Source organism: Protopterus annectens, chromosome 10.part0 (assembly GCF_019279795.1).
Source record: "Protopterus annectens isolate FY-2018-M chromosome 10.part0, PAN1.0, whole genome shotgun sequence".
NCBI lineage: Eukaryota > Metazoa > Chordata > Ceratodontiformes > Protopteridae > Protopterus > Protopterus annectens.
Genome location: NC_056744.1, coordinates 980303912 through 980323935, shown reverse-complemented (window position 1 = coordinate 980323935; position 20024 = coordinate 980303912). Strand labels below are relative to the sequence as shown.

Here is a 20024-nt window from a genome sequence, read left to right as displayed (position 1 = left end):
TTTGGTTTTTCACAAAGACAGAGTATCTTTGAGAACTAACCCAACCTTTTTGCCTAAGGTCGCTTCAAAGAACAATTTGAATCAATCCATTGATCTCCCTGTATTTTTCCCTAACTATTCAGATAGAGCTGAACAAAAGCTACATTATCTTGATGTCCACCGTCAACTTAGATATTATTTGGACAGAACAAAAAATTTAGAAAATCTGATCAACTTTTTGTTTCCTATGCGGATAATAAAAAAGGTCTTCCTGTTTCTAAAGTGACTTTGTCTAGATGGCTTTCTTCGGTCATCTCTGAAATTTATCTGCTCAGGGGAAAACAGCTGTGCTCAAAACCTAAAGCACATTCAACTAGGAGCTTAGCTACTTCTACAGCTTTTCAAGCTAGACTTCCTTTAGACACTATTTGTGCAGCGGCCACTTGGGCCACTCCTCACACTTTTGTTTCCCATTACAAATTGGACTTGGCCTCCAGGGACAGAGCCAGTTTTGGCTCTACAGTCCTCAAGAGTTTGTTCCATTGAGCCACCCAGGATAGAGGTGCTAGGGGCGGTCCCATCAAGCAAGAATGAAGGCGAGATTGACAACTTAACATTAAGAAGTTATGTACCTACCATAACGTTCCATGTTAGTTGTCTTCTCTCGCCTTCTTTCTTGCGACCCTCCCTCCTTCCCCCTGGCCTGGACAGACCTTGTTATAAGAAACTGTTATGCTGAAGACCATTCAGACCTGGTCCTTCTTCCATCTGTTAGTTTTCTTCTTCCTTTGGGAAGTATGTTATGCTTGTTGCTATTGCCCTTTGTCATCAAACGAGATCTGGGTACTTACCGCCTTGCATCATGGGATATGGGGCTGCCTCGAGCTGGTAAAAGTGACTCTCGAGCTTAGCAAGTGCCGAGTCGGAGCCGAGGGATCGGCTCCGAACCCATCAAGCAAGAAAGAAGGCGAGAGAAGACAACTAACATGGAACGTTATGGTAGGTACATAACTTCTTATTATAAGCCATCGGGGTCCTTCCTTGACTCAGCTGGTACAACAATTTGATTGTTCCCCCTCTCTGGTATAGGTAGCAGGTGCATATTACAAATGAACATTCCCTTTCAATGGCTTCTGACCCAGCCAAATTAAGCAGAATAAATGTCTTTGTACGGTCATCTTTATCAGAAAATGCAGCCTGTATGAAAATGTCATACTCTTGCTTAAAGACTCTCCAGTTCTCAGCAATGTTACTGTCAAGCACAAGTGCACTAGGGTTTTTGAAATGCGTCTGCAATGCCCACAAAGTATAAACAAAACACACTGAAGATATGGCCCTTATAATTATGTGCAAACAAGTTGATGTTATGTAGTCCAATCTGCCTACATTCTTACCCTTGGGTTCAGAGCCGAACCTCGGCTCTGACTCTGCCATACTCTAGCTCAAAGTCTTCAATTGGCTTATGGCTAAGAGGTATCCCATGCTGCAATGCGCCTATCCCCAGATCTCATTTGCTGCTCATATAGCTCGGACGTGGCCTCGCTCTTGGCCATAGGGAAGTACAATTTTTCTATTTATATTTCAATGTTGTAGCTCCAATAGCTATTTTCATAGTTAGAGTGCGTGTTTTGCTTCTGCTGGTTGTGTGACCGGTTCTGTTGGCCCTTTTTCTTGGTATCCCGTTTCCTTTTTTGGTATCTATGGGCTAGGCTCGTTTAACTTAGAGGATCTAGTCCTCCCTGTGGTTATCCTGCAGTCTCTAGGCCATTTCAGTTAGAGACTCTAGTTTCCCGCATTCTATCGTTGGTTATTTTTGGTGAAGGTGTCCCTACTGTTTTTCCCTGTGTGTGTGTTTTTGTGTCAGCATGTTCAAGGATTCTAAGGAGCACAGGCCTTCAGGCTTTAAAAAGTGTGTCAAATGTAATAATAAGTTGTCATTGACTGATGGGCACTCAGTGTGCGTGTATTGCTTGGGGGCTGTTCATCTACAAGAATCCTGCTTGTTCTGCCATGCTTTCAGTCCCCGTGTGTTGCAAGAGAGGAAGAACAAGCTTATTTTAAAAGGATTGCTGAAACCTTCCTTTGAAGAAGACTTGGAGAGGTCTTCTAGTTCCAGATCCTCTCCTTCCAAACCTGACAAAAAACAAAAAATCCTCAAAGAAACTCTCTCCGGCTCCATCAGTTTCCTCGGAGCCGCCAGAGAAAATCACCATAACTATAGTTGCTTCTTCGGCTCCACTGGTTTCGGGGCCGACAGAAGGCAGCACATCTATTATGTCGACATCGGCTCCCAGTCTATTGGAGCCAGTGACAGATTTTCCATTTTGGAGCCGGTCTCCAGTTTTTCCAATGATGTCGATAGAGTGGTGAAGAAACTGCTCCAGTCATCGGTGCTGGCTAAATTGCTTTTGGCTCCGGAGCCCATCATCCCTTCATCTTTGGCTGTTCCTCCTCCGAGCCTTTCTTTGGAGCCAGAGCTGTCTGTTCTGTCAGATGCCATGAGGTCAGTTCCAGTAGCACCTTCTGGCATCTCAGCTCCAATCTCTGCTCCGACCCTGTCGGTGCCATACACGGGGTCCAGGATTCACAGTTCACCGGTCGGACCCGAGAGGGAGGTCTCTGATCGATCATCTTCGGCTCCTAGCCTTCCTCTCAGTGCTTCGGCTCGGGTGAGCATGGACCCGACATCGACTTTGGACCTCGGCTCCGAGGGCTACTACCGTATCTTCCACGATTAGTCTACCTTTGGAGCCGGGGGGATCAGCTTTCAAGGTCATGAGGAGTGTGCTGGCCAGGTCGTCAGCTGCATCTTACGACACCTACTCTCTTCCCCCTCCAGCACCGATATCAGTCTCCCATCATCCTCTATCCAGGGACAGTGGAGACCCAAGGCCTCAGGATACCTCCATGAGTGGTCCCCAATTTTCTGAGGCCTCCCCAAATTTTTACCTGAGGAGCCCCCCAGAAAGAGAGTCTGCAAGAGGAAGCACATTGACTCCCGAAATGAGTCTCTCACGTCTGATACCGACCTGGAGGAGTCCGAGGGGTCCCCCAAGTTGTCTTCTGACGATCTCTTTCTCAGATATCCTGGAAATATTGAGGCAGAGAGGTGACTGGCCCTCCAAAGCCCCTTCTGAGGAGGAGTCTGTGTTCCTGAAGGCCTTTGGGTCCCAACCCTCCGCCTCTTTGGTTTCTCCCCCATTCGGCGAGCTCCTGGACTTCGTTTGTTTAAAGGTGTGTGAAACTCCAGACACTGTGGAACCAGTCCCTAGGAGACCCAACAAGTTTTTATCTGCTCCCCCTGACAGAGAATTTCTTACAAAAGGCGTCCCAGTAGATCCCATGGTGGTGGCAGCAGCCACCAAGAGGGAACTTGCAGAAACTTCATCTACTGTCCATCCCCCTAACAAGGAGTCTGTTGCTATGGACAGGTATGGGAAGCGTGTATTCTCTTCAGCGGCCATTACACTGCGGTCGCTGAACTATTTGTCACATTTTACACGGCTCCAGAGAGATTTCCTCAAAGAGCTGGGAGATTCTCTACAGGGTAACGTTTCTGATGCTGTGGCTCAGAAGGTCAATGCTCAGATGTCTACCCTAAGTTCTATTACCAACTCCTGCATGAGGCTGATCTCTTAGGCAGCTGACAGAGCGAACAGGGCTGCGGGTTCATGACCCTCTCTTAGGAGACACTCCTGGACGCACCTGTGCAACTTCACTGAGGCTTTCAAGTCTACTTTCACCAACGCCCCCTTTGACAGTTCATCCTTATTTGTAACCAAGGTGAAGGACACTCACTAGGTGCAAGAAGGAAAAACCCTGTCTGCCATGGGAGTCCGTTTTACCATGCCTTCTAGACCTTACCCCAAGGGCCAGAAGGGTGGAAAAATGAGGTTCAGAAAATTGCAGAGGTTTTTTCACGACGCACAGAGTGATTCCCCTTCCAGAGGCAGAGGATGGGGTGGAAATTCAGGTAGACGCCACCCTAGAGGCAGAGGAGGCACGCGTAATCAGGGGGATCGTGATTCCTTTCGTGGTTCTCCCTACCAGCGCTCCTGAGGGGAGGCCCGACTGTGCGTCTCTGGAGCCAGTCGGGGGTCGCATTTCTCTATACCCAGAAGCCTGGCGAGACATCACCCAAGATGAGTGGGTATTAGAGATGATTTCCAGAGGTTATCATATTTCCCTTCTTTCTTATCCCCCTCCAAACAAAAGAATCCCAGACGTTCCACCCAGTCAAAGGGATTCCGCAACTTTAGAAGTACAAAAGTTGCTGTCAAAGGGAGCCATCCAGCCTGTCCCCTCAGACCAAGTAGGATTAGGGGCTTACTCCAGATTCTTTTTTTGGTGCTGAAAAGAACAGGGGACCTGAGACCCATCTTGGATCTCAGGCGTTTAAACCTTTATGTAGAGAAGTCCAAGTTCCGCATGGTCATGTTACAGTCAATTCTCCCGTTATTAGGGAAAGATGTGTGGATGTGCTCCATCGACCTCAAGGATGCTTGCTACCATATCAAGATGGACATGGCATCCAGAAGTCACTTACGCTGGGGTCCATGTCTGCAGCCATCCTATTAGTTCCCCTGACCGGGTTCTTCATGCGAGTTCTACAGAGGACAGTAACCACTCAATGGTCCATTCTCTCATATCCCCTTGTCCCTTTGCATCAAATTGACTCCCTTCTGTGAACGTCTTGTCAGTTGGTAGATTCATTCCAACAATGTTATCCTCATCATACCCTTTGTCAGAGATTCTCCAATAGCCACCATGACCACGGATGCTTCCCAATTCGGGTGGGGGGCATTACAATGCGAAGGTGGTCCAAGGCATGTGGTCGACTTCCGAGACCAGTTGCATATCAGTGTCCTAGAGATGAGAGCTGCTGTTCTAATGTTACAAGCCTTTCATGATGTTCTCCTTATTGGGACTATTGCAGTACACACCAACAATATGTCAGTTGTCTGGTACATCAACAAGCAAGGAGGAACCTGTTGTTACCCCCCTATGTACGGAGGCCATCAGGGTGTGGGAGTGGGTGATCTTTTCAGATTGCTTTCTAATTGCAATGCACATTCCAGGGAAAACCAACTATCTGGCGGACAGACTCGGCAGGTCACTTCTGATTCCACACAAGTGGTCCCTCAACCAATCAGTAGCAAACATGATCTTCAGTAGTTGGGGTCAACCTTGTTGCAACCTCTTTGCCTCTCCCCTCAACAACAAATGCAGCAAGTGTTTCACTCTGTTCTCTCCTCCAGGGAGTCCCCGAGGGATGCTGTAGTCCACAGTTGTCCCCTGCGTCTCCTGTATGCTTTCCTCCTCTCCCACTCATCCCCAGGTTTCTTCAGAAGGCAAGCAGATTGAAGAGTTCAGTCATCCTCATTGCCCCCCCCCCCCTTCTAGCTTCACCAAGTGTGGTTCTTCTTCCTGTGGTCTCACCTAAAGTATCCTCCCTGGATGCTGGAACCCACTCCGGTACTCCTCTCGCACCCGTCGGGGATTCAACACTCAAATCTTTAAACCCTGAAATCGACTGCTTGGTTTTTCCAATTCCGACCTTGATTAGACAGTCCAAGTTTCAGTCCCGAGCCCAAAAGATTCTTCTAGCATTTCAAAAGGCTTCCACTAAGAGAGTTTACAATAACAAGTGGAAGAGATTTGTTGTCTGGGCTACCAATAGGAACATTGATCCATCCTCAGCACCTGTTTCGGACATGTTACTGTTTCTCTCTACCCTTTTCAATGAGGGTGCTAGCTTTTCCAGGATTAAGCTACAGTTAGCCACTATTTCTGATTTTCACACAGCTAGTCAGACACATTCCTTGTTCACATTCAGATTATGTAAATCCTTCAAGAAGAGCGTTTTCTTATTGAGGCCCTCCCCCCATTAGCCCATTAGGGATCCTACTCCTCTTTAAGACCTTACACTGGTGCTGCAGGCATTGACACAGGGCCTCTTTGAACCTGCGGTTACTTGCAACTTGAAGTTCCTATCCTGGAAAACAGCTCTCTTGGTGTCCGTCACTTCCACCAAGAGGATTTCTAAGCTTGAAAGTCTATCTTCTAAACCTCCTTACATTTAATTCCATAGGGATAGAGTGTCCTTATGCACTAATCCATCCTTTATGCCTAAAGTGTCTACAGAAAGTAATATCAATCAGTCCATTCAATTTCCAGTGTTCTTTCCCAACTTTTCAAACAAAGGGGCATATGTTCTTCACCTTTTAGATGTTCATAGACAGCTCCACTTCTGTTTACACAGGACCGAGCAATACAGAAAGTCTGATAAGCTTTTTATAGCCTTTTCTTCTAATAGATTTTTTCAAGCAGTATCAAAAGTTACCCCGGCAAAATGAATCTCAGATTGCATCTCCTTCATTTATTCTTCCAGAGGGTTGCAGTTACCTAACCCCCTAGGTCACATTCTACCAGGGCCATGGCTACATTCTCAGCTTTCTATGTCAGAACCTCTGTTGATGACATTTGTGCAGCAGCTACATGGTCTAATAACTACACCTTTGTATCACATTACAGATTGAATGTTATTTCCAAGAGCAGGGCTTCCTTTTCCTCTATGGTGCTCCAACATGTCATTCCATGAGGGCCACCCAAGGTTCTTGTATCTGGGGACTCTGACCCTATCTTGAGGGTGAATGAAAGAGGCAGCATCAGATTAAAAAGTTATGTCTTACCATAACTTGGCATCTATGTTGTGCTCCTTCATTCATCCTCACTTTCCCACCCAACCATCCCCCTGCTTTTCTTCGTGAGGAACCTGGATGAGCTCAGCACTGTTATGTCCTGTGTCTTAGCCTCTTCTGCCGGCCTTTTGTGTCCGAGTGTGGTATGACTGGATTTGGCAAACTCAATCTAAGGCAATTGGGTGGATGTAGGGTGTTGTGGGTATGAGAGAAGAGCTTGAGAGTCAGATCTAAGTCTGTGGAAAGTGGCCAAGCCAGATCTGACCCGACCTTATCATGAGGATGAATGAAGTAAGACAACACAAATGCCAAGTTATGGTAAGACGTAACTTTTTACTTTTAAAGGGATGTTGCATATGAAGCCTAATAGAAAACAGATGACTCCTCCTTGGGATCTTAATTTTGTTTTAGAAAAATTAATTTGTGCTTCATTTGAACCAGCTCATCAGGCTGACTTGAGGTTATTGACATGGAAAAAACTCTTACTTATTGTTCTGACCTTTGCAGTAAGATTATCTGAGTTGCAGCTCTCATGGTGGATCAACCTTCTCATTTTCCACAAAGGCAGCTTTTCCTTAAGAAATAATCCTTCATTTATGTCTAAAGTAGTATCCAAGTTTACCTTAAAGCAAGCTGTCCATCTGCCTGTTTTCTTTGCAGAAACTAAAAAACGAGGAAGAAAGGATACCCTATACCTTGGATGTCTTTCGACAACTCTAGTACTGTTGTGAGAGAACAAAAACTTTCAGAACTTCTGATCACTTGCTCATTTCTTGTTCATAGAAGGTTAGTAGGCTACTGGCCCTAGGACCTTTACAAATCTAGCCATGCAAAAAAAAAAAAACCCTGAGTACCCATACTGACCAAATTTAGACTGTCATTTTTTGCAGAGCGAGTCTGTGATTAGCACTTACTGCTCCTGGCCATGAGGGACACAGGTGCCACCCCCCCCCCCGAAGTGAATTTATGGTCACCCATCCAGTTGTCAAGGTTCCAGTTGAATAGGATCATTGAGGAACTCTGCTCCACATGGAGTGGGGTCTTATTCCAGAGGAGTGGCAATTGCTATATGTATATATATGTATATCTGTATCTTCAACATGTTCTGTTAATGTCACAGGCCATGTTGAGATCCCTGGAGCGAGTTGTTCTTGTCCCATTTGATTGAGTTTGAGCTTAGAGGGGTGCTGTCTGTGTAATAATTTGCAGGGGCTGCTGCTTTGCCAAAGCGGTTAATGAGGCATTTTTTTTGCTTTAAGCTTTAGTCCGTAAGTTTGGCACCAGTCATTCATCTGTCTCAGCCCTTTTTGAAATGCGTTATTATCTGGGGACTTTATGACTGCACCCAGTTTACAGTCCTCTGCAAATTTGGTAAGCCACAGCCCATCTACCTTAGCCTATACTTTGGAGAAGTAGATTCCAAACAATATAGGACCTGCTGGAGAGATGAGTATGTTTCTCAGAGACTACCCTGTCTATGGAACAGGCTTCCCATCCATGTGAAGCAGAGTTCCTCCCTAACCCAATTCAAGTGCAGCTTGGACAATTGGATGGGAAACTGGAAATTCATTCCTGGTTTGGCAGCTGTGTCTGTAATGGACACCGGTAACCTGTAAATGATTCGTCTCCCAAGCCCATGCTTACACTTATCAAGGGTATCAGAACTTGTCAGAGATTTGGAATGCATGACTAGGCTTAAAAAGGCCCTCGTGGTCATTAGCCTAGTAAACACCTATGAACACCTGGAGGGCTGAGCCACAGATCCCTGCAGTGCCCCACTGGTTACTGGTCTGTTGGTGGAGGTGGACTCCCTAACTTTGAAGTTTAGAACAGGTAAAGGTAAGAACAATAAACTGTTCCAGACAAGAGTGAAGACTCATTCTGCCAGAGCCTTGACTTCATGTGTGGCTTTTTGAAAAGTTTTGGATTCGAAAAGTATTCTATAAGCAGCAGCTTGGTTCACTGTGCACACTTTTAGATAGTACTGTAAACTAGATTCTTTCTCCTTTGTTCACTTTTAAACGAGATAATTACATTTTACTTTTGTGGCAAAAAGTTGCTAAAACTAATTTTAATGATGAAAAGTTGTACGTACTTAAAATTGTCATAACATATCAGTCATTTATTTTGCTTTAGGCACGAGCAGAATGTCTTCAGCAGCTAGTACAAACACGCCAGGAGGCTGCAGAAAAACTAGAAGAGACTGCAAGTAAGCTTGTGACCCAGCAAGCCCAGGCTGCCTTGCTCACTGCAGATGCTGCACGACAGATTATGGAGGTAAATTTTTACTGTATGTGACCCCCCCCCCTTTTTTTTTTGAGGTGGAGAGACAGGCATGCATAACATTTGATATTTCTTAAATTTAATGTTGAACTGTATTTAGGATTAGTATACTCCATAACCAGTAACCCTCAGGAATAAAAAATAATTGCACGATAGGTCGCGGTAGTGCAGTGGTTAGTAGTGTCGCCTCACAGCAAGAGGTTCTCCCGTTCGATTCTCATCTGGAACGCCTTCTGTGTGCAGTCTGCGGTCAAGTGATCTTAAAGACATGCAGGTAGGTGCGTGTGTGAATGGGTGTGCCTTCTTTGAAGGTTGGGCGCCGGGCTGGCTACTCAGCACCGTAAAAATCCACTGCCAGTCATTAGTGGACCAGAGTTCCATTGTGGCGATCCCTAACCGGGAAAAGCCGAAAGACATTTTTAGCCTGAACTTAAAATGAAAGTGACCAACCAAAAAAGGTCCAAAAATCGTGTAAAATGAGCTCTATATACAAAACCAAAAGGGTATTTAACCCAAAAGCTTTGCTGTGTTTTATGGCATTTTGGACTAAATATTTCATTGACGTTTGGGCTTTGGCAATTTTTTTTTTGTTGACTTAAAATTGAAGTGCCAGAAAATGCTGAAGGTCTGGATATGCAGGAAGTGTTGTTGAACGCTTTCTGCAGGTCACTGTTTTATATACTGCAGTGTAAAAGGGACTTATTTTGAGTATGTAGTGCTTGTTTTAACTTTCAGAATGGCTCATAGTATACATTTGATCTGTTTAAATACCTATGGGTAAGGTAATGTCTGTAGATTATATGCTTGAACTGTGACCTGATTCTTGCATATTCCTCAGTTAAAATTTTTATCTACAGTTGCCAAAACAGAAATGTTATGTTGTTAAGCACGTGACTTGTTACTTTCCTGTTTTACTTTGCTGGCTGCATTATGTTCTGTACTTCACAGATGGTAATAGCAGGAGTTTTTATAATGGAGCTTTTGTGTGTTTCAGCTTTTTTTTTTTTTCAGGTCACTTAGTTGTGTTGTTTCTACACCACCAGAATTTGTCTTTGTCATTTCTACTGTTAGGAAGTGGCTGAGTACGGTTTTATATAGTTACGCATTTCCATTACTAGTACTGTGCTTGGATGATGGGGGAGAAGGGAAGGTATTTAAAATCCAAATTGTATTTAGTATTTCTTTCAAGGTTGCCATCTCTGGAATTTTTGATGTTTATTACGATTGTCTGAAGTAGCAGGGAACTCAAAAATATTTGGAGATTGTCGTATTATTCTTTCTCTTTTGGAGATGCTCTTGTTTTCATGTGATTTTGGTTTCTATTTTAAGAATGACAGAGTTTAAAATGTTTTAAGGATTTTCTTTTGGGATTATAGTTTTGAGAACTTGGGTTTGTGAAAACTGTTCCAGTTGGAACTGCTGCCCTTTAGTATATAATATGTATTGTTTTGCTTGAGATTGACAGCTTTAATTGACCTAAATACTACTTGTCGTTGTAGTCTCAGAAAGCCAAAACCATTTGGTGAAAACATTTATATTTGTGTTAAAGATTAGAAAGAATAAGAGGCATCACTGTTTTAAGATATTTCTGTGTATCATTGAATGTTATTTTTACACAAAAGCATATTCACTTTTGAGTTTAATATAAAGTCAACCTTTTTAGCATCTTAACTTGAAACATTCAGAAATGGAAAATACCTTAACCATATAGCTGTTACATTTCAGAATTAATGGTCCACCTGACCCTATCCCCCTAAAATTTGCTATATGCAACACTGACTTTGCATCCCACAATTAAACTCAATGTAAGCATTGTAGTTTCCCACAAATTTGGTATGGATGCCCACTAAAATCAGCCTCAACTAGAATATGATGCAAAAAAAAAAGTAATAACAATAGGTTTTCAACACCTTTTCATTCATTCATTTGCAGACTAAGCACCATCAGTCCTCTGTCTCATTTTTTGTCACTTACAAATGACTTAGCTCATCTTGTTCCATTTCTGGCAATATATTTAACGGTTAGAGAGAATCCTCTCCCTACATTCTGGAACACTCAACTATTAATTTAAATGGCAAACTGATTTTTTTTTCTGTAATGCAGAATGCTATAATGTGTGGGAGGGCCCACTTCATTTTGCTCCTCTACCCAACACCCAGCACCCAATCTCCACCTACTCTTACTTACACTATATTTAAACTATCTTATCTCTGCCTACCACTTTCCACCAACCAATAATTGTGTCTCTTACATCATCACATCACAGTCAGTCAAACTCCACCCGTAAGTTAGGGTTGCCACCTGTCAGGAAATGTTTCTGATAGTCAGTAAATAAGAGTCTCTCTCAGCAAATCTGAAAATCAGTCAATTTCTTTCATGTTGGGAAATTCAGTTATGGTGAGTGAAAGATATTCTGAATCAGTCCGAGAGCTTACAAATTCCTGAGGTATGTTTCTTAAAAAGTTTACTGAATCACCTGAGATTCTTACCTGTATTCAGATGCTGTGTAAACATATTAATTGTTGTGGTTCATGATTACATACATATGTGTGTGTGTGTTAGGGGGAGGGAGTTTGATGTGCATCAAAGTCTGCATAAGTGCAACAAGTTGGCCATAATTTCTTTCACTTTCCATCAATGTCTGATATCAGCACTTCACCAATAAGTGGTTGTGTTTGGTGATCTGGGTAGAATGTGTGGGAAGGGAACACATTGTTGCTATAGTGGCACAGTGAGTAGTGTTGCCATCTAACAGTGCTCGCTTGTCTAAGTTCCATCTGTGTGGAGTCTGCATGTCCTCCTTGCCTCTGTGTGGGATTTCCTCCAGCACCCCAAATCCATGTCACAGAGGAAATGATGTTCTTCCAAATCACCAAAAGAAAACATTGTGATTGTGTGTGTGTGTGTGTGTGTGTGTGTGTGTGTGTGTGTGTGTGTGTGTGTGTGTGTGTGTGTGACAGAAAGTAATATTGGCAGGTGTATACAGTAGAAAAAAATAAGACATAAAATGCATCACAGATCATCTGGTCCCTCAGAGCTTCTGGGGACTTTCATTCCTGGCTGTTTAAGTGGCTAAGTGGGGTCCTCTGCACGGGACCCTACTTAGTCTGAAGCTGATCCCAACCACTCAGAGGTGGGCACATATTGCTACAGTTTGTGTAGAGACTGAGAGTGCTGTGAACATTATTTCTTTGATTTTTTGCACAGTAAAATTTCAAAGGTGTACACTGAAGGTCATTCTAGCTTGTGTGTTAGCTGGAGCAGTGTGACAATTATTTCTTTAACTTTCCTCAAAATTAGACCTCAGAGGTATGCAAAAAAGTCAGTATAACCTGTCTAGGGCCAGTTTAGTGTGTAGGAGCAATGAGCTGGAATGAATTAGTGTGTGTTTTTTTCACTTTCTTCACAATTTAAAATCTATGTATATATGGGTGGCAATCTTCTGGGGGTAGGGGAAGGGAGACATGTTGCATATGTATAGCTGATAGCAATAGGTTGAAATATGTTATTATGCTGTATTTGTTCTTAAGTGTTTATCATAGTTTGACTTCAAAAGGGTACACGGAAAGGTGTCTGTCATTTGGGATTAGGGCTGAGGAGGCATGCTGTGACAACAGTAACTTAAAATATATGTCCATTTGTCCTTTCATTTCATCCCATTTTAACAACAGAAGTTGTGGGTAGATACTATTCAGTTTGATAACTACCGCATCATAGGCTTTGAACATTAAACCCTGGACAGAAGTTTATTTTTTCTATGAAAGAAAATTTTGTCTCCACTTTGAAAAGTTCCAGAAATATACAACTACTTGACTATCTTATTAACAGTAATCTCCTCTCCGAAACCGAGCATGGTTTCATACCACACCTCAGTTCAATCACTGCCCTTCTTAACTTTATAGTTACAGAAACAAAGGCAGTCTAGACTTGTCCCTCTTCTTTGATTTATCCTAAGCCTGTGAACCCAGTCTCACACCAAAAACTTTTGCTTGAACTTTCTTCCTTAAGCCTCAATTGCAAATCACTTTCTTGGTTTCACATTTTTTTATTCACCAGGTATGAAGCTGTTTAATAGGGAATGAATTATCTTCATTCTTCCCAGTCTCTGTTGCACTTCCTCAAAAATCAGTTGTGGTTCCCTTACTGTTTAATAGTTTATAGATAAGCTGCAGTCTGCTATTAAGTGTGCTAGCACTGTGCAATATGCATACGAGTTAACTCTTCTCTGCTCACCCCCTACCAATCAAAACCTTCATGCATTTGCCCAAGAATCCTTCTCCTCTGAGTAGTGACTAGCATCCTCCTACATGATTCTAAAATCAAACAAAACCAAGTTAATGCTTACCTTACCTAAACATCTCAAAAGCCGATAAGCACACCTTTCACATTATATCCGCAACCAACACCATAATATAGTACAATCACCAAATTACTAGGGGTTACAATTGATAATTTAAAATTTGATCAATATTATATTGTTCATGCTATTAAAAATCACATCAGAAACTGGGCTTCTTTTACGGAGGGCAACCATTTCAGTCTGAATCCAGTAGAAAAACTACTGCTTCATCCTGTCTTCTACCATCACTCCTCTATGCATCTTAATTCTTACCAACCTGCATTTTACTCATAAGATAAAACTTGATGCATGCTACAAAAAGGTACGCCCATTCACGCATGTCTCCACACAGAAGATGCTCTAGCTGAGAATCAAACCGTACAGCGTCTTACTGTGAGGCGACAACGCTACCACAGCACCACCACCATAACTGTACTAAAAGACGGAATAACACAGACAAGAAAGTTTTCTACAGTAATCCCTTACTTAAATCAGTGATGTTCTTCGTGTTTCACTGTTGCAGTCATTACATTTGGGTAATCTGCTGGCCGGTTGCCCTCAGTCAGCCTGAATAACAAAGTCTTGGGTCCTGCGTCGGTTGCTGTCACCTCTTCCATGACGTCAGGTTGTCAGGGGTATAAAACATGCAGCCAGCGCCATTTTAATCCGTCTTTCTTGCCGCGCGGTGCCCAAAGCAAAGTAAAAGTTAATAATTGTATTACTTGTGGGAAGTAAATACCTCATAAAGATTTTCATATGTACTGTATTCCTTGCCTAGGCCCTGACCACAACGTGCCTTGCTTTTGGTTTTGTGCCAAATTTAACCAAAGCACTATTAAGCGTCGGTATATTTTTGCTTCTAAATACTTTGGTTCAAGATTTAACTATCCTGAAATGTCTGTTAGCAATCGGATTACCGGAATTCACAAAAAACGCAAAGAAAAATACAGAGACAGACCGCCGAAGTCCAAAACCGACTAAACTTCTCTTAAGCCAGTCGCTGGTTCGCCGGTACTCAGTGAGGCACTTTTGCAGCCCCTGATGCCCGCTACTTTTGAGTCGCAGGCCTCTACTGAGACCCATTCGGAGTCTGGTATGCTGCTAGATTCTTCAAGTATTGAAACCGTGGATGTCTCTCCCTTGGATGGGTCCGGAGTCGCTGAGCAGGCACCGGCTTCTGAGGGTGTTTTCAGGCCTAAAGATTGTATATTAAACCGACGCAATCATCAAAAACAAGGCCAAAGCCAACTACTATGTCTAAAAAACCGACGCATGAACCACATGCTCAGGCCCCTATGCCTAAAAAACAAATGATCAAAATGGCTGAGGATTTAATTACCTTGATCAGGGGTTCCCATCCCCCTCCTGCTAAAGAGGCCTAGGCAAGGCACTGATTATGAATCTTCAGGTTTCCATTTCTTCTGATCCCTCTTCTGATCAGGAATTTTCTATCCCCCCTTATGAGGACTCTGATGCAGAAGAATCCATCCCTTCTTCTCCTCCTCCTGTGGATTTTTCTTTTGGAGAGACTTTGCATACCTTAAGGGAACATTTTCATTGGGAGAGTCAGGAATTTCAGAATCCAAAAAGAGGCTTAGGGATGTTCTTCTTCTTCCTCAGCAATAGGCCTTTGGCTATACCTCCTGTTTTAGACATTGTTGTTGATGTTTTCTCAGAATCCAGCATGGATCCTGATTCCGTGCCTCCGGCTCCTAGTAAGCAAGACATATTACAGGGTTCCTGACTCACACAAATTTCTTTTCAAAAATCCTACTGCTGACCCTGAAACTATTTCTCAGGGTCCCAAGGGTGTTAAGGCTTCTACAGCTAAAAATCCTACCCCTTCTGATAGAGACTCCAGGGCGCTGGATAGATGGGGTAAGAAGGTTTATACGTCTGCAACCCTGGCAATCAGGGCTTTAAACTGTCAATTTCATATGCTTAAATATCAGCAGCATGTCATGGGCTTACTGAAACAGAAAATGATGTTGATTTCTGATTGTGTGGAAAATAGAGTTACAGGATTTATTGCATTCAGCTGAACAAGTTGGAAAGCATACTTTGCAGTGTGGTTTTGATTCCTTGGAGGCCTCTTGCAGGGCCGCCGTAACTGGATCTGTGATAAGAAGGCATGCCTGGCTCATGGAGCAAAATCTGCCTGATCATGTTAAAGCTAAATTGTTGGATGCTCCTTTACAGCAGGACAGTCTGTTTGGTAATAAGGCAGAAGAAGTTTTAAAAAAGATGGAAGACAAAGCTAAATCTATGCAAACTGTAAAAGATTTCTTGCAATTGCAGCCACCCAGGTTCAGTAGCCACTGGCCTACTAAGAAGTACCCAATAGAGCCGCTCAGGTCATACCCAGACACTCCAAAGGCTCCAGGTTTCAGTCACAAGGATCTTACAGGACAAAACAATGGGGTGCCTCCACCTCCAAATCAGGAATTAGCAAAGCACCACCCTATGGTAAACAGTCTCAATGACTTTCATCTGCCATTTCCAAGCACTTATCTTTTGGCAGCCCCTTTGGGGGGAAAACTAGCACTTCATGCTCAAAATGGGCATCTAATTACCCAGGACAAGTGGGTTTTAAATATAGTATTCCAGAGGTACAGATTTCATTTCCACACGTTGCCAATTCCAAACGGATGGCCAGACCTGCCCCCAAATCAGTGGGCAGAGGCCCAGAAACAAGTCATGTCCCTCATGGATATGGGGGCTATTCAACCAGTACCAGAAAAGGAAAAAAGACAAGGTTTTTATTCAAGACTTTTCCTGGTACCCTGAAAAGACAAATCATGGCATCCAATTCTGGACTTATCCATTCTAAATACTTTCCTGGACATTCCAAAATTCAAGATGCTGACTCTACAACAGCTACTGCCTGTGCTGGGCAAGAATGCCTGGTTGGTAACCCTAGACTTAAAAGAGGCTTACCTGCATATCCCAAACAGGGATTTTGCAGAAGATACCTCCACTTCAAAGCAGGCTATTTGCATTACCAGTTCTCTGCACTGCCCTTTGGCTTATCTACTGCACCCAGGGTCTTCACAAAGTGCCTGGCACCAGTAATTGCATTTTGCAGACAAAGAAACATTCAAATTTATCCTTATCTAGATGATTGTCTAATTCAGGCAGAGGACGAGGACACTCTTCTACAACATCTGGCATTTGTAAAAAGGCTTCTAACATGCCTAGGGTACACCATAAACAAAAAGAAATCACAACTGGTACCCTCTCAAATAATTACATTCCTGGGTACAAGCTTGAATACAACTGCCCATATGGCTTACCTCACGCCAGACAAACAAATTCAATTGATAACATACTTCAAACAAGTGGCCACAAAAACCCAGCTGTCTGCAAGACAAATTCTGCAGGCTTTGGGGTTCATGGCATCCTGCATTCTACTAATTCCATATGCAAGACTGCATATGAGGAAACTTCAGTGGTACCTAAAAAGCTTATGGAGTCAACATTGTCACAGCCTGGAAACAGTGATTCCTCTCATTCCTTGCCTACAACAGGAGTTCCTTTGGTGGGCAGAGGCCTGTCACCAAAACTAGGGACTGTCATTCATTCTACCCCCTGCCACCCAAACCCTGACTACAGATGCATCAGACTATGCTTGGGGGGCCCATCTGGCAGGGAGATGCATTCAGGGCGAATGTAGCCCAGATCAAATTCACCTATATATTAACCTGAAAGAAATGCTAGCTGTAGAGAATGCTCCAACAGCCTCCAAGGACTTCCTTCACCCAGGACAGCTACTGGTAAAGATGGACAACACCATAGTTATGTGGTACATAAACAAGCAGGGGGGGTACCCACTCCTACCCCCTTTGCAGACTAGCCATGGCATTGTGGAACACAGCCTTGACTTACCAAATACATCCTACAAGCTCAATTCCTGCCAGGAAAGCAAAATACTCTGGCAGACGACCTAAGCAGAAATCTTATGGACCCACAGGAATGGAAACTGGATCCACAAATCGTCAGCATGTTGACACGAAAATGGGGGAGCTCAGACATAGATCTATTTGCCTCTCCCCAAAACTACCAGTTGGACAAATTCTGCAGAAGAACTCATCACAAAAAAACTTGGAAAGTGGATGCTCTATCCTTCAGCTGGAAAAACCTATCAGTCTATGCCTTTCCCCCTGTGCCTCTGCTCTCCAAGGTTTTACTAAAAGTCATACAGGAAAAAACAAAAATGATTCTGATTGCCCCGGACTGGCCTCACCAACACTGGTACCCATGTCTAAGGAATATGTCACACCTTCCTCCATGGTACTTGTCTCCGACACCTCATCTATTGTCTCAGCAGAACTATCAAATTCTGCACACTCCGCTCCAAACTCTGAATCTTGCAGCATGGTTAATCAACTAATTTCACCAATCACATCTCTCAGTAAACCTGTGATGGATGTCATTTTGGAGGCTAGAAGGCCTAGTACTAGAAAATCTTATGCTGATAAATGGAAGAGATTCTTTGCCTGGAACCAAGCACAAGGAATAAACATAGCAATGCCCAGTATTCCTCAGATTTTGCAGTACTTAACTGAGATGCTTCACAAGGGCCTGTCTTTTTTTTCTATACAAATCCATGCCTCTGCCATCTCAGCTTATTACAACACAGAGCCTCCTCTCTTTTCTCATCCCCTGCTAAAGCAGTACCTCAGAGAGGCCAAACATTTGAGACTTCCCAGGAGAGCATCGACTCCTGCATGGGACCTCAATTTTGTGCTGGAAAAACTCACCTTACCTCCTTTTGAACCAGCTGCTACTGCACACATAAAATTTCTTTCTTGGAAGACTGCCTTTCTTTTAGCAGTCACTTCATCTAGAAGGATTTCAGAACTACAGGCTCTCATGGCAGTGGAGCCTTTCATTATCTTTTATCTGGACAGGGTGGCCCTCAGGACCAATCCTTCTTTTATGCCTAAGGTGGTATCCAGTGTGGCTCTTAACCAGACCATTCATCTGCCAACTTTTTTCCCAAATCCACAGAACAAGGGGGAGCGGATTCTGCATTCATTGGATGTACACAGACAACTAAGATTCTACTTAAACAGGACAAAATCTCTAAGAAAGTCTGAGCAACTACTGGTGGCATTTGTTGCAGTGACAGAGGGGAAGGCTATATCAAAGCAGACTATTTCAAAATGGATAAGCCATTGTATTCGTTTCTGCTACATGCACCATGGTAAACCTGTCCCCAAGCGAATCGGATCACATTCCACCAGGGCTGCATCTACTTCTGCAGCCTTTATCAGAGGGGTTCCTACCAGTGACATTCTAGAAGTTGCTACTTGGAGTACAGTTCATACGTTCACAAAACATTACCATTTACCTCTCTTTTCTAAATCCAGAGCAGGCTTTGCCACTGCTGTCCTGCAGGGCCTTATAGCTGCTCCTAATGCTGTATAATTCCATCCTCCCATCCATAGCTTTGGGATTATACCCAAATGTAATGATTGCAGCTTGAAACATGAAGAACATAGTACAGTTGTGGACACTTAACATAAATGTAGATGTTAGAGTGTATTCACTGTTACAGGCTGAGGTTACCCACCCACCAGCCCCCTTTCTTCTCTATTATTATACCTCTTCTTTCCTTCACTATGAACAAAAGCCTTTATGGTGTATTTGTTTTTAGTTGGAGGCAGATTTTTTTGTGTTCTAAAATACATGTGTGTGTGTGTGTGTGTGTGTGTGTGTGTGTGTGTGTGTGTGTGTGTGTGATATATATATATATATATTTTTTTTTTTGCTCCCTATTTGGGGGGCCACCTGACGTCTGGGACAAGAAAAACTGATTAAAATGGCGTTGGCTGCATGTTTTATACACCTGAAGTCATGGAAGAGGTGACAGCAACCGACGCAGGACCCAAGACTTGGTTATTCAGGCCGACTGAGGGCAACCTGCCAGCAGATTACCCCAATGTAATGACTGCAACAGTGAATACACTTGAACATATACGTTTATGGCAAGTGTACACAACTGTCATTTCCAACCAACAACAATTCTCATCTTCTACTAATAATATACTCCATCCTGGAATAACCATTTCTAATACTGCCCTAAATAACACTCCTGAAATAGCTTCCCAGATTAACACACATTTTATAGAAATCAGTAAAGCCATTATTAAACATTTTCCACCTAATAATCCCAACATGCTATCTCTTCAGACAGCAAACTCTCCCTGTTTCACCCTAAAACCCATCCAGACCGTGTACATCAAATCACTACTCCTTAAACTGAATGTTCTCATTTAGCAGATAATCTCCCAGCAGAATACCTCAAGCTAGCTCCCAGTTCCATAGTCTGTCTTGCATCTATCCTAATTAATAGATCTATCAAGGAATCATTTATTCCTTCTCGATGGAGAAAATTCTTCATAAAGATGGAACCTCATCTGATATAACCAATTTTATACCTATTGCCTTATCCTCTTTGTCAAAACTTCTGGAGAAGTGCATTCACAGGCAACTACTTGAACACATCCTTCAGGAAAAGCTCCTGACCCCCCACACAACATGGTTTTACATCTGCCAATAGCACTACCATAGTCTTATTAACCTTCACAGATACTGTAAACAAAGCCAGAGACAAAGGAGACTAGTTTCCACTGTATCCCTTGAGCTCTATAAAGCTTTTGATCTAATCTGTCAGCAGAAACTCCACTGCCAGCTGTCTTCCTTAGGGCTATCACAGT

The 20024-nt window shown here is 43.1% G+C and overlaps 1 protein-coding gene across 1 annotated transcript in view; it reads left to right on the top strand.

The window, feature by feature from the left end:
* Positions 1-20024, top strand: part of CEP350 (centrosomal protein 350) — a 3609946-nt gene that overhangs the window by 2148675 nt on the left and 1441247 nt on the right. Inside the window, exon 17 of the mRNA XM_044085746.1 lies at positions 8817-8957. Coding sequence (XP_043941681.1) covers positions 8817-8957 — 141 coding nt within the window. The remainder of the gene's footprint in view (positions 1-8816; positions 8958-20024) is intronic.